At 38.5% G+C, this 14,445-nt stretch overlaps 1 protein-coding gene and 1 long non-coding RNA gene across 2 annotated transcripts; both read left to right on the top strand.

Annotated features, from left to right (window-relative positions):
• The first annotated feature begins 227 nt into the window (after positions 1-227).
• LOC125314738 lies at positions 228-764 on the top strand. The gene is made up of 2 exons (XR_007198173.1): positions 228-529; positions 565-764. It is a non-coding gene; the product is annotated as an uncharacterized LOC125314738 (long non-coding RNA).
• Positions 765-3,944: 3,180 nt separating this feature from the next.
• Positions 3,945-7,049, top strand: LOC115750965 (enhancer of rudimentary homolog). The gene is made up of 4 exons (XM_030688600.2): positions 3,945-4,263; positions 4,726-4,819; positions 5,882-6,002; positions 6,796-7,049. Exons 1-4 carry the CDS (start codon positions 4,261-4,263, stop codon positions 6,884-6,886), a joined length of 309 nt encoding a protein of 102 aa, XP_030544460.1. The 5' UTR covers positions 3,945-4,260; the 3' UTR covers positions 6,887-7,049.
• Positions 7,050-14,445: the final 7,396 nt, after the last annotated feature.

Consider the following 14,445-nt stretch of genomic DNA (forward strand, 5'->3'; position numbering starts at 1 on the left):
ATGATCACTTGACTTATTTTTGGACCGTCTTGCCCAAAATGTCTAATGCCCTCTTCGTATTGTTGCAGAGAGCTCCAACTACCATGAAAATCAAAATTCAGGCGACACTTCACCAGCGTCTCCGGCGAAAGCATCGTCGCTGGTCGAAAACCTATTCATCTGCAAGTAAAAACATCTTGAGAACCCTCTTTACCCTCTTCCAGAGATATTTCCGGTGAACCCTTCGGGCTAGAGCAATCTGGAAACTCATCCATGGCAGTTTTTGTCGAGTCAAGTCAGAAATTTTCCGAGTGCAAAGGGAAACTTGGCACCACAGAGTAAGAGCAGTTAGAGAAAGCCCCTTCTGCAGAGCACAGAAAGAAGAAGAGAGACGACCTTGGTCCTTCCTTGTCGACGCAGAAACCCAAAACCCCAACACAACTCAAGAAACCCAAATGACGATAAAGAGAACCCAGAATTTTCGCAGTGCAAAATCAAGACAAACGCAGCTCGAACAAGAAAAAGGGGCTACGGAAGTACCCACTTCTTTGTCACAGCAAAATACAAGGAGAACTCGTCATTCAGTTAAGATAATCAGATCTGGGAAAGTGGAAGAAAGGAAAAGGAAATTCGGGGCAAAAATTGTTGGAAGATGTCGAGGCTCAGATTCACCTTAGATCAGACAACTGAAAGGAACCCCGCCATGGCTGCGACCGGTTCTGGCCGCCCCGCCAAGATACGGTCGGCTCTCGGTGCCTGCCCGGTTTCATTTTCTCTCTCCTCCGTATTCTTGCGAATCATCACGGCCTCTTCTCTTTTTTTTTTTTTTCACGGGTTCTCGTTCTTTTTTCACACTGGAATCCGCAATCAATCGCGGAGGAGGAGGAGGATGTTGGTGTGGAAGTTCAGGGAAGTTGTCCAAGAAAGAACATGATGATGATGATGACGACGATGAAGATTAGGAGGAAAATGAAAGCGAAGCATGAGCAAAAGCAGAAGCATTTCCAATGATCTTTTAGGGCGCGCACGACAACACTTCTGAACTAGCATTTCCAGTTACCTTTCTCGGCCTCGGCTTCTCCTCTTCTTCCTTCTTTTTTTTTTTTCTCTCTTTATCAAAAACAAAGAGACCCGAAAGGCCAAAAACCCGGATCTGGGGGGATTTTGATTAGATGAGTGAGGCTCAGATGTGAATACGCTTCTTTGTCAGGCAAAAAAGAAGAAACTTGGAACCCCGCCATGGCTGCGACGCGCACGAGCTCCAGACGCGGTCGCTATGCCAAGATACGGACGGTTCTCTGAAGCCTGAAGATTGTTTTCTCTTTTCAGTAATCTTCATCGCCTCGCACAGCTTACCTTTTTTTTCTTTGATGTTTGGAGCAAAAGAATGTATCAAACCAGAGAAACGCATCTATCTCTCTGTCTGTATATATATATGTATGCATGCATGTATAAGCCAAGCGTAGATAGCCATGAAAGTGCATCCTTTCGGTCTTCATCCGAAAATGGTAGATGAAAACCCTTTTATCGAAACAAACGGAGCCTGAGTCTGGTACAGTATTTTCCCCGAGAAAAACACAGAGTGCGTGTGTTTGAGCGACCGAGAAGCGAAAGGGAAGAGATCGTCGACTTCGCTGCCGATCGGAGAAGGGGCAAACCTCCGGTCGGAGGCCGCCGTGCCTCTCCGAGAGCAAAGCCGAGTCTGCCTCGGCTTCATAACTCTCTCTCTCTCTCTCTCTCTCTGTCTTTGTTCCGATGTGTGGCATTGCCCATTTTGAGTTCCCAAATCACTGTACCCGAAATTACGAAAACAGCCCCAGCTACAGGAGTGGTTTTGGTGAACGCATGCAAGTTGGTTAGTGTCTCTTTTGAGAAAATCGTACGGTCCTATACCCCTTAGTGTAATTTCGAAACGGACAACCTCAAAAGCCGTGACCTTTCTTCATTTTCAAGGATTCCTCCGTCTCGTGCAGGTCAGAAACCCCACTCAATGTTCCCCACCCGGAGCCCATCAAGCATTTACTACTTCTGGTGTCTTCTTCAAAACAAGAAAGATAATTACTTTTTTTTTTTATGGAAAATGAAGAAAATCTTGTTTTACTTTTGAGTTTTGACAATTGAAGGACAATTTGTTGAAGAAATGATAATTTAACTCTTGAAAGAAAGCGAATCTGTCGATCCCAACAAAAATGGGAAAGAGACAGATGAATCCTCAAGATCCCGACCGCCGATCCAAGATGCCACGACCGGCGAAACAGATCAACCGGCAATCTCGAGGTCTCATACAGAGATCCCCCAAATCTCTGCCCGACCAAAACAGAAAGGTCGGCCAAAAACAAAAGGAGGACACCGCTTGATCTTCGAAGCAAGAAAAAGAACGGATCTTGGAGGCTCAGACAAGAGTTTCATAAATTATCAGGCAAAAACTGGACAAAAGTTGGAACCCCGCCATGGCTGCGACACGCCCCCAGAATCGCCATGCCAAGATACGGACAGTTCTCCAAGAAAAAAAGAAAAGCCTGAATCCGCACAACTCATTCCTCATCGCCTCATCATCACTTTACCTTTATGACATCGAATGTGCGGGGGCGATTTCTCGCGAAGATCGAGCAAATGTTTCTGGTTTCTCCTGCTGCAATGCAGTATTGCTGCGTGTGTATGTATATGTGTGTATGTATGTCTGTAGATACAGAGACAGAGAAGACTTTGGTCAGTATGACTCCCCAGACGGAGAAAGAGGGACAGATCCTTCACTTCACTGCCGATCGGAGAGGGGCAACCGCCGGCCGGCGGCCGCCGTGCCTCCCCGAGAGCAAAACCTCGATCTCCAGTCTCTCGAGTTCCATTATTATTGTTATTATTATCAAGTATTATATGAAGCGAGGTCAGAGAGAGAAAGGCTGAGAAATTGTTAAATGAGTATACATGGCTTTACCCTTTTGAGGTTTGGGCTTATGTAATATGATGGGCTGGGCTTTGTGTAAATTTATATAAATACAAACATTTTCCATTATGTATTGTAACGGGGAATATAAATTAAACCCCGTTTATTACAATTGTCGGGACTACATTTTTTTGGCTTTTGCCATCTATTTTTAGTTCAAGCTCCCTCTTAGAATGAAAAAAAGTTAGGAAATTTGTTCCTCCCAAAATGGGAAGGGGTTGAGGTCATGACTTTAATATGAATGATGGAGTCAATTTCATTAATATATGTTTGTTATATACCGGACTGGGTTGAGATAAGGTTATATACATTCTAATTATGAGAGCGGGTCGCTCATTATCAACTAAGTTTGCCTTACGTTGTGTCTCGACATTTGCTTCTAACGTCATTGCTTTCTTAAAAACAACTTCAAGTTAATATAGAACTCCCAATTTATTTGACTGTCATTTTTTAGAATTCTAATATTGTATTCATGACCTAAAGGTCAATGGACCGTCTTAGGTAGATAGTTTTCTATGGGGCGTAGGACCTTCAAAAGGTAACGGAGGTGTCAAAAGGTTTTCTCTTATCGGATGAAGATTGGCCCTCGAGTGCAAAGGCAGAAGATAGCTTGATTGTAAGACCCATTAGTCGAGTAGGGATGAAAGTTGTTGGCTTTAGCAATCAGACGGCGCAAAGTTCACATCGATTAGAAAGGTTTGGCACATTGAAGACGGCTTTTCGCCATCAAGAGCTATAATATATTTCGAGGATTGAGCTATTTCCCCTTAAAACGATACGTGAGTTGAATTCCCAATGTTGCAAGATTATTATGTAATTTTTTGCATGTTATTACAAATATTATCGAAAGAAAATAATCTAGGAGAGATTTAAATATTGATTTAACAATTTTATCCTTACCAAACAGCGGCATTTGATTTTGGTAACATGAAAATGACTCGAAAGAATCTTGTTGACTTGGAGTCAAAATAAAAGAAGGAAAAGTTAAAGTTTCTCGGACGGCCCAGCCTTTTTCTGAGTAAAAGAATAAATTCTCGCGTTAGCTTTACAATCTGAAAACGAAAAGCAGTCCCAAGCCCGAGGTCTTCGTCTTCCTCCAGCTAGGGTTGCGAATCATTTCCCTCAATCTCTTCCTCCGTCCTCTTCTTCGTTTTCTTTGACAGGATCGCCCGAGAACAAACGCCGCATCCGGCGATCCAAATCGCGGGCGAGCGGGCGATTTCGGCGACCCTGCTATTGAGTTCCCTGGTTGCCACCACTGCAGCAAGTCCGGGATCCTCTTTGCATTTGGCCGTCGCCTTGGTTGGGAGTGTCTTGACTTCCGGAGTAGTGATATTATGGTAAGTATACGCCACACGTCAAACTCGATTATCGTCTGTAGGTTCGCATGAGCAGCTTGATATGTTTCAAGGAGTTACTTAGATGCTCGGTGCTGCGATGATAGGATCACTCCCCCTTTAACGATTCTCTGGAGCTACTCGAAAATTTTTTTGTAGGAAATATGTCTTCTGTCGGAGTGGTTGTCCAGTTTGCAGCTCGTACACACTTTCGAAATCTGCTCTTTGAATGCTCAGATTTTGGAACCATAGGTCAATTAACAACACTTGGCACGATTTAAAGCCCCAATCGGTTTACAGCTTAGGGGAGAGTCTTGCAATCCAAAGGAACTAGCTACTCGTGCTACTAATCTGAATATCTAAAAGAGTCAGCACTGATGGCATTTCGTGGGTATTACACAATTTCTGAATAAGCGTCGGGCATGCTGAATGCTGATGGTTAGCTCTCCGTGGTTTTCCGTGTAGGCGAACAGGCACACTATCATTCTCATGCAGACTTCTCAAAACAGAGCGAGCAGGACTTTCATGGACTACGGCTCAGTGAGTCAAGCTATGGATGGTATGTATGATAGATATTGCAGTGATATTTCTTGATAGTTCTAACTGCCATTGCTCATCCTTTTATTAGATGAAGAAAAGTGAATAACCTTCCACGAGTTTTTTTTGGTATATTTTGCTTTCGCATCATCACAGAATCGGCTTTGTCTTGCCAGCATAGGTGTAGATTTTCTTCCGCAATCTCTTTACGAGCAAAGCACGTGCAAGGGATAAGAAACAATAATTTGATTTCGCTTGTCCTAGGATAGGACAAGGCATTGGCTTTACTTTTGCTAGTACTGGCTTATTTGTAATATGACTCTTTTTGTCATCGTTCATTCATCGGCAACTGATTTAATCAACGAGAAGTTCTGAGACTTGGAAAATCTTTTGTTCATACATTGAATGTCTATCATGCCAAGAGTGTGTATCTGCACTTAGAAGTAGAGCTGTGAGTTTGTTGAAACTTCTGGCAGATGGGTTATCTTCCAGCAAGTTAACAACCCATCAAGATGTTACATATTTCTCATACAAGTCGGAAAGATTAGGCTGAAAGATGCTTGTTAGAGCAGTATGATTTCAGGTTTTGTGTACTTCACTGTTCTAAGTGGTAAGTGGGCGAATTTCGCCATCTTGAGTGAAAAGATAAGAATGGCGGATACCTGATTGAAAGAAGGGTCAAGTTTGATCCATTGGTTGGTGTCTAGCATGGCCTGCCCCAGTATTTGCTACAGCCAAAAGAAATGCATGTAAGGATTTAACATGATTGAGAGCAATGCTTAGTGTCAGCTTCCATGATAGAGCTATATTAATTAAGCTTCCACTTTAACAGTTATGCACTGAGCCATAGTCAGTGGAAATATATAGTTTAAACTCACACAGACGTCCTCAAGGAAAGGGCCAATTCCTCTATTTTTTCTCCCAACCCCCCTCCCAACAGATAAAGAAAATTGAGAACATTTCATGACTGTCTATTTTGGTGCTCAAAAATGTGATTATATTGATGGGTTACTTGAGTTAATATCAGAGATATTAGAGGGTTATTCTATAGTTGAATTCTCTCATCATAGGCATTTTTGTGCAGGTATCTGCGGATTATATGAAAGAAAACTCAAGGAGCTAAATCCTGCCATCAGAAACATCACTTACGATATTGCAGATCTTTACAATTTCATAGATGGTCTCACGGACTTGAGTGCTTTAGTGTATATCTCTCTCTCTCTCTCTCTCTCCCCCACATTGTCTCATGCACACGTGCTGTATGCACCATGCAGTATGGTCTCTCATCTGCCTAAAAAAGGATTGAAAATACTTCTTCTGTTGCTGAATTGGGCTTACCTGCTGAAAAGAATTCAAGGATTTTGCATGGAGCAATAGAAGAATTTTAGCTATTACGATATTGTTGCTCCTTGATTTAAGTTTTCATTTAAATCTCTTTTCCTTATAACTTTAGAGGCAGACTTTCTTTTTGTGCTTGTCTTTTGTTTCACCGCTGTTAAGGGTTTTGCTTGTGGATACTTTACTATGTTGGGCCTTCTTTTAGAAGAACCTTCAATTGTGTGCATTGACTATGTGCTCTGCAATAGAAGTGATTGGTTTAATTTGACTTGTCTTGCTGTCCCCATTTTATCTCTGTGTCAGATTTAACATTCTGCCTCTTTCTCCAAGGAGCACAATGCCGCTTCTATTTCACGAATTTATCTTGAAAATTGTCTTCTTTGAAGACGTGCTGAAGTGCTGGCCACCAGTTAATTCTGAACTTTTGCTAAACTAGGCGAAGTGTTTTCTGGCGGAATACATCCTAGAAAATTTCTCAATTATGTTTACAGAAAGTAATGCAAAGAGGGTTCTGTGAATTTTTATTACTTAACCTCTTATGTTACCAGACTGCATGAGACAGGAACAGTAGATGTTGTGAGAATCCTATTATTTTATGTGATGAGGCCTTATTCTTTTGTCACAATGCTAATGCTCTATTCTTTTTGTTTGAACATGCAGTTACGATCATAATATCCAGGCATATCTGCCCTATGACAGAGAGTGGATTAAGCAACGCACCTTTCAACACCTGAAGAAGCTTGCACGATGAGAGGCTTGCTCCTTTTCGCAAAGCAATATTTGGTAGTCATCCGTGTAATATGTAGAATTTGGCTTCGGCAGAGATGGTCTCTGCATGAAGTTCATGGAAAAGTGTTACCCCAATCACAATTTCCTTTTCGACGGTTTATATCCAAGAATAGCAGGTGATGTGAGATCTGGTTGTTGCCTGAGGAGTTGGACCTTGGATCTGAAGATTGTAGACTTGTATTACTGGAAAAACTATTTTATGTTGTGAGGATACGGTTATCTCTCTCTCTCTCTTTCGGAGACTCCATTTATATGTTATATGTATATCAAGATATGATTGAACCATGTCCTTGGCATTACTGATGCAAAATGGCCTCAGCTCGGGAGAGGAGTATAATGAAGCTGTTCTTGCGGTAACAAGGCACTTAGTCTGCGGCTTGTGGGTGTTTTCGGATTGTCACATAGCTTGTGAGTTTTGCCTCGTCTGTGCTGCGAGCCTACTAGAAGCACCCGTAGTTGTATCCTTCATGCACGTTACTACTCAAGTACTACTTGAACATTCAGATTTTACAGACCAACTAATTGTACTATATCTCTAAATGATCTCTCCCCGCACCTACGATTATGCCAGTAATAGTGGTGATTCCCTCCTTGAACTGATGAAGTTGTCAGGATTATATGAAATGACCTCACTGATCTTATTTTTGGATCACCTATTTATTATCAGCCCCATGTGCAAAAATGAGAGGGTAAATTGTGCACCCTCCCCATACTTTGAGTTCATTACAGCTGTGAAACTGCATATCCCTTTGTACCATGCACGTGTATAGTGACCCTTGTAATAGCTTTTCATTGGTTTCAGGCTTGGAAATCCATGCCCCAAGACAAGTTTAACAAATTTCAAACAAAATCCACTGCCAGGCCCGCTCTTAATCATGAACAAATCAAGATGTTCGATAGAAATCATAAGCGTTGTAATCTGTGAAGCACGTATGCACCAGATAGTCAAAACTTGAGCGGAGCCTGCCGTATATACTTCCACCTCCGCCACATGAGCACTGACGAGAAATCATGTGCTAGATCAATTGCAATGTAATTCAAAACACATTTCATATCACGTTATCTGTATTGTGTTGTCATATAGCTTTGTCATTGCAGAATGAAATAATTGGAATTTAACCCTTTCAGCCCACGGTCAATGTCAATGCATGAATACGCGCTACAGTCCAGCTCCGAAGCCCCCATGTGGAGGTACGCCATATCTGCACAATATTAACATTACCATTATTGTCATGACGGGGAGGAATAATCATTTGCGTAACCATTTCATCAATCAAAACAGAACAGGCCGACCATCTTTAGGATAAGAAAGATGACCAAATTGGGTTACCTAAAAGAGTCGATGTATGTTTCAATAGTCTTCGCATCAATTCCACGTGTGGTAAGAAAATCAGGATAATAGATACACTCAGATCCTGATATGATCTCCTCGCCTGGGACACAAAAATACAAATTAGAACTTTGCAGTTGAATATATTTTTTTTTTTTTGGGGGTCAAAAGTTGAGTATGGTTTGAGTGCAAGGTATCTTGGTCATAAGAGTCATAGGCAACTGTCACAGTCAAAGGTTTCGAGGCTCAAAGGACCATGAATCATCCAAACGGATATCTCTCCTGAGTTCTCTAGAATACTCCTAGGGGCGGGCAATATCGCAAATGTACACTATTCTAAAGTATTCCTTGTAATCCGATTGGCCGATAAGGAGGTGCGCTCTCTTTAATAAATAAGGAGACGCAATCTCTACCATTGGATCCGCGATTGATCAGTTGTAATCGAGAGAATTTTTGATATATATATGGTACCCGTTCCCTCATTTGTATCACCTCGCAAGTTAGCAGAATCCAAAGTTTCTTTTTATAGTTTCTCTTTATAGTTTCTCTCTATAAAGAAAGGAGAGGCCTGAAAATAGCTCTAAACCATTTGAGAGTCAAAGAAGAAATGTCACTTCCATCCAATTCCTCTCAGGCTTTAAAAAATCTCAAGGCTAAATAATCAAGACAAAGGCATGGTTTCCACAACATCAGCGAATTTGCTGAAAGTATAATGCCCCAACCTTTAATAAAAACATCAAATGAATTACTATAGGCAGGATTGTTGTCGCATGGTGGCCTCCGTCACATAAAATTTGGTAAATTAGTCATACCCAAAAATAATTACAACAACAATCAAAACCTAACTTATTACTTCAATCACATCAAAGATTATACAAGTTATTACTTTTTTCTAGAACCAGCTTCCCCAGTTTTCTCTCTGTTTTTGTTTTCAAGTCGCCAAGAAGATCAATCTCAATATCAGCATCCTAATTTCCGAGCAACAAGGGAAAGATTAGCACATGAAGTCTTGTAGGTTTTGAGTCAGACTAACTACTACAAGAGCAGTCACCCACAAACATGTAACTGTTACCAAAAGGGGTGAAACCTCACCTTTAGCATTTGAACCCTTCTTGAAAAGTAAGCCGTGAGGTCTTTTATGCGAACGAGGCCTTTACGAGCATAGGGGACAACCTTGATGCATTTACCAATGCGAAACTCCACCATCCTTACCGTAAACAAACAAGAGAGACACCACCAAATCAGACACTGACAAGGCCAAACGAAAGAGCAAAAGAACGAACTTTGGTTGAAAGAAGAGGGATATCATTGCCGAAGCAATGCCGATTAGGGCTCAAATAGATTGAAGAGCGAATTTATTGTTGACATGAATACAAAGTTGCTTTGACTATAGAGCAACTCCAAAGTTTTTATGAATTAATGCATAGACAATTTTGTGGTGTGAGCAAGTGTTAGATTTATCAAAAGCCTCCTTCACATGTGGAATGATACTAAGTACCTGACCGATGACTCTTCCCCTTCAAAGAAAACTTATGAAATAATAATGATAAATTACGGTAGTTAATTATATTGCCCATGAGTTGCACTATGTTTTGTAAACATTTAGTACTATTCCAAGGATTGCAATAAAAAAATAGATCATATCATAACCCATCGTCTTCCATCATCTTCAAGTTCTTTCTTGCGACTTGAATTGAATGAATCGAATATTGTGACGAACGAGCTGTCAATGTCCTTTATCGGCAAATACACTTCTAGTTCACTGAACTAAACAGAATCACAAGATAATTGCAAAAATACCAAATCTCATTTCAGAAGAGTGCTTCCTAAGCTCAGTTTCAGCAACTAAGCCTACTAAATTCACACACATGTCTGTGTAGGAGTCATAAACAGCAAGGTACGAAGAACTTGGCCGCATGACAGCCAGAGCACCATACTCTTATTTTGTAAGAAATCGGACGATCAGTTACATGGAGATTGGAGACTATAAAAACAAGTCTACAGAAAAAACGGAAATAGACTTTCGCGTTTCTCCTATCCTTTCACTTCTTGCATTACAAAGCTCCACTATGTTTTCAAGCATATGCCACGTTTGCCATCTTTTACGGACCTTTTTGACCAAGTCTTCAAGCAATTATTTAACTTCAAATATAATCTTACCCTTAATCTCTTTTCCCGGGCCGGAGTCGTGTTCACGTTCTTTCGCTTCTCGGGCTTTTGAGTCAAAATCTCAGTAACTGTCGATAAATGGTGGGCTAATCTTCTTTTGCTCGTGCGACCTTATGTTCACGTCTTCCGTACTTTACGAACTCTTGGGCCGTATTTTCAGGAACTTACTCCATCTTTACCTGTCTAAAACTGCTCTCCCGCCAAGAAATTCAAGAAGAGGTTTTTGTCTTCTTTGGCGTTTCTAAAAAATTTCTTTGAATCTTTGGGGGGTTTCCTTTAATTGGCACCCATGTTAGTAGCTCGAACTTGAGGAAAAAAGTCATAAACCTATTGCATTAGTACCAATTCAGTCATAACCCTTTTGCATTGGTGCCAATTTAGTACTAAACTTTTTATTAGTGCCAATGTAGTCATAAACCTTTTGGATTGATGCTGATTCAATCCTAAACATTTTGCATTTGTATCAATTGAGTTAATTCAGTTATTTTTTTGGTCGAAAATCATTGACATATACGTCGGTTGTCCTATCCATGGCATGGGTTAACGCCGACGTGGATATTTTTAATATTATTTATTTTAAATAATTTTTATTTAAAAATATTTAAAAATATCCATGTTAGCGCTAGTTGTGCCATGTAGGACAACCAACGTCCACGTCAGCGATTTTCGGTCAAAATTGATATGATTGACTCAATTGGTACAAATGTAAAAAGTCTTAGGACTAAATTGGCACAAATGTAAAAGGTTGATGACTAAATTGGCACCAATAAAAAATTTAAGATTGAATTGGCACTAATGCAATATGTTTAGGATTTTTTGGACACTTTTCCCCTCAAACTTGTTTACTTGTCTTTGATGTGCTTCTACAACACAACATTATCCTTACTACTTGGACACGTGGATGTTTCTACCTAATAGTATCGATAGCTTGCTTGGCGCCTCCCATCAATCAACACTTATCAGCGTTCTCCTGCATTCTACAAGTGCCTTGTTCGTACTCTATCAAAATGCTTGCCCTCACGTGTTTATCACGTGTGTCGATTTCTCACATTGTAGGCACATGTCTCGACGGGCGGATTATTTTGAGTGCCAACATAACCTAAAAGTATTAATATGCAGTGGTCGCTTTGAGCTCCGCATAAGCTTCGAGTTATTGATAGAGGTGTCAAGATGGGCTGAAAACCCATTTTTAACCCTTATTCAATTAGATGGATCATATGTGGGTTAGTCAAGTTTCAATTAATGGGTTTGAGTTGTAAGCCTAGTTATACTTGGGTAGTAAATAGGTTTGTCTTTAAACTCATTTACAACCCATTTAGCTTATACAAGTTATTAACCGAGTTAATCCATTCATGAGAGGTCATCTTCTTGAACATTTTTTGTAATTTCTTTTAATTTATCAATTTTTTTGATTTTTTTTTAATTATTTCCTTTCTTTATAATTTTTTTCCTATGAAGTCTGGCGAGGCTCACCGGACTTCGAAGAAAAAAATGAAAAATAAAAAAGGAAAAGAAAAGTAAAAAAACAAAATTTTAATTTTTTTTACATTTTTTTAATTATAAAAATTTGTCCATTTAGCATTATAATTTTTTCAAAAAATTTATAAGAAACAAGTTTTCCTAAATTGAATTAAATATATAAGTGTTTTAACAATATGTGTCGGATCAAGTATGGGTTGATAAATTTACATTGCAGTAAATGGGTCATATGCGTCAATTTGAGTCGGACCATTTGTAACCCGACCCAATCTACTCGTTTGAGAGGTCTAATAGTTGAGTAAAACCCGAACATGGACTTTAAGGGTCTGTTTAGTAGTGATTCTGTTCCCAAAAAATGATTCTGATCAAAATCACTTTTTTTGATTTTATTTCTTGGATGATTTTTTAAGAATCAAAACGCGTTTGGTAGCTGTTTAAAATTTTTGTTCCTAGAACAGAAACGCGTTTGGTAGCTGCACAAAATTTCCGTTCCCAATTTTTCATTTAAATCAAATAATTATATAATCACATTTGATGGCAAAGAGGGAAAATAATCAAATAGTGATTATGGAGCAAAAAAAAAAAACGGTAACAAAATTTTCGTTCCCAATTCGTTTGTTGATTTTTCATGAGTATGCGGTCGTTTATATTGTTTGAAAAGTAATTCGTATTACATTTACAGAATTTGTCTAAATCATTTGTTTGTTATTATTTATCGTGACTTTTAGATTGATTACCCAAAAAAAATGAAAGAAAAGCTCCTCATTGTGCAACCGCCTATAGTTTTGCACTCTTGTAATTACACATCGTACAAGCTTACAAGACCTGCAACTCAACTACATTGATTTTTTCTTCACCCGACTCGACAAAATTTTTGTGCGGCTCGAAAAATGGAGAAAAAATGGAGATTTAGTTGACGACGTGGAGGGTTGGGTCCAATCTTTAATAAATAAAAAAAGATAAAAGTTGAAAAAACATAATAGGAAATAAAAAATAAAAATTAATTAGAATAAAAAACTAAAATAGCTAAAAATTTGAAAAAAAATGCGTATTAGAGGTCCCTTAATATAAAAAATAAATTAGATTTAAATTTTTTCTAAAAACTAATTTTTTAAATATAAATTTAAATTTAAATTGAATTTAAGAATAGGCTTAACATTTTACAAAACAAAACTAATTTTTTTTAAAAAAAAAAAGGAGGGGAGGGAGGGGAAGATATGATGGCGAGAATTTTTTTTCAAAATTTTAGCTATTTTCAATCTAATTTTTTTTAAATTATTTTTAAATTATTAAATTAAAAATCTAAATATTTTTTATTTCCCCCATTTCTTAAATTTTTAAATTTTTTAATTAAATTTTCCTTAAATAAAATTTTTAATTTAAGAAAATTAGTTTTAGCAATTTTTAAAATTGAATTTTAATTTATTTTAATTTATGTAAAGTTAAAAATCCACGTGGACTTTTTTAAAAAAATAATACCATTTTATATTAAAATTTTAATTATAAGTATGAGGGATAAGTCATAAATATATTGTGTAAAAAAGTGATCCCCAAAAGTGTTCCAAAACACCGGAATCATCTTTTTTTTGCTTCAAAAGTGGTCCAAAGTGTTCGGGAGAATCAAAATTATTTTTTTCCATTACCAAACATGTTTCTGATTCTTTTTTGTTTATGGGAACAAAAGCGGAGGATCAGAATCACCGCCAAACAAACCCTAACCCTATCGACCTTTTTTCACAAGCTAGATTATATTCCAGGCGCGACATTAATCAACCTCTAAAGTGGCCACTATCATAAGAATGTATCCCCAAGAGGTTTATGTATCTATACTCAACTGTCTTCAACCAAGCAGTGAACCACCGCTCCGGCAATTTCTTCTGTTGCGGGTTTTGATGGGAATCATCGTTGTTCTCGAACTAGAGATGTCGAGGACACATTCAAGGATGTCCGGGATACATTCAAGGACCGCCATGCCCGGTCGCTTTGGGAAGGAAAATCCATTTGTAAAAAGCCATTTTTCAATTCATTTTCAAGCAAAAACCAAAAATCGTTAATATTTTTCTTGAAAAATGAATCGTCAGGAAAAACACAAGCATTGAATCTTCTGTGAAACAAAAAGAGTTCGAAATCTTCGTGTGATTCTTTTGCCATCTTCGTTTGGCAATTGAAAAGGATGCCGAAAGAAACATGACATTCATCACTCAATCACGAGATTAAAATTGGACGCAAAAGGCCATAATCATCAATTTTAGGAGATTATCATGGATATTGATGTAATATAATGTATTTTAAACCATAATTGGAGGTCAAAAGGAGTGTTAAAACTGCTCGAATTGCTCTACGTCATCACATGAACCAAGACCGAGTCTAATCCAAAGATGAAGCAAGGGACAATAATATAAATGGTCTCTTGACTTTGATTCAATGTGCAATATAGTTCATGAATTTTTAATTTGATCAATATGCATCCTAAATTGTAACCCAACGTGGGATGTGATCCATGAGCTTTTAATTTGACCAATATGATTCATGAATTTTTAGAA

Source organism: Rhodamnia argentea, chromosome 4 (assembly GCF_020921035.1).
Source record: "Rhodamnia argentea isolate NSW1041297 chromosome 4, ASM2092103v1, whole genome shotgun sequence".
Taxonomy (NCBI): domain Eukaryota; kingdom Viridiplantae; phylum Streptophyta; class Magnoliopsida; order Myrtales; family Myrtaceae; genus Rhodamnia; species Rhodamnia argentea.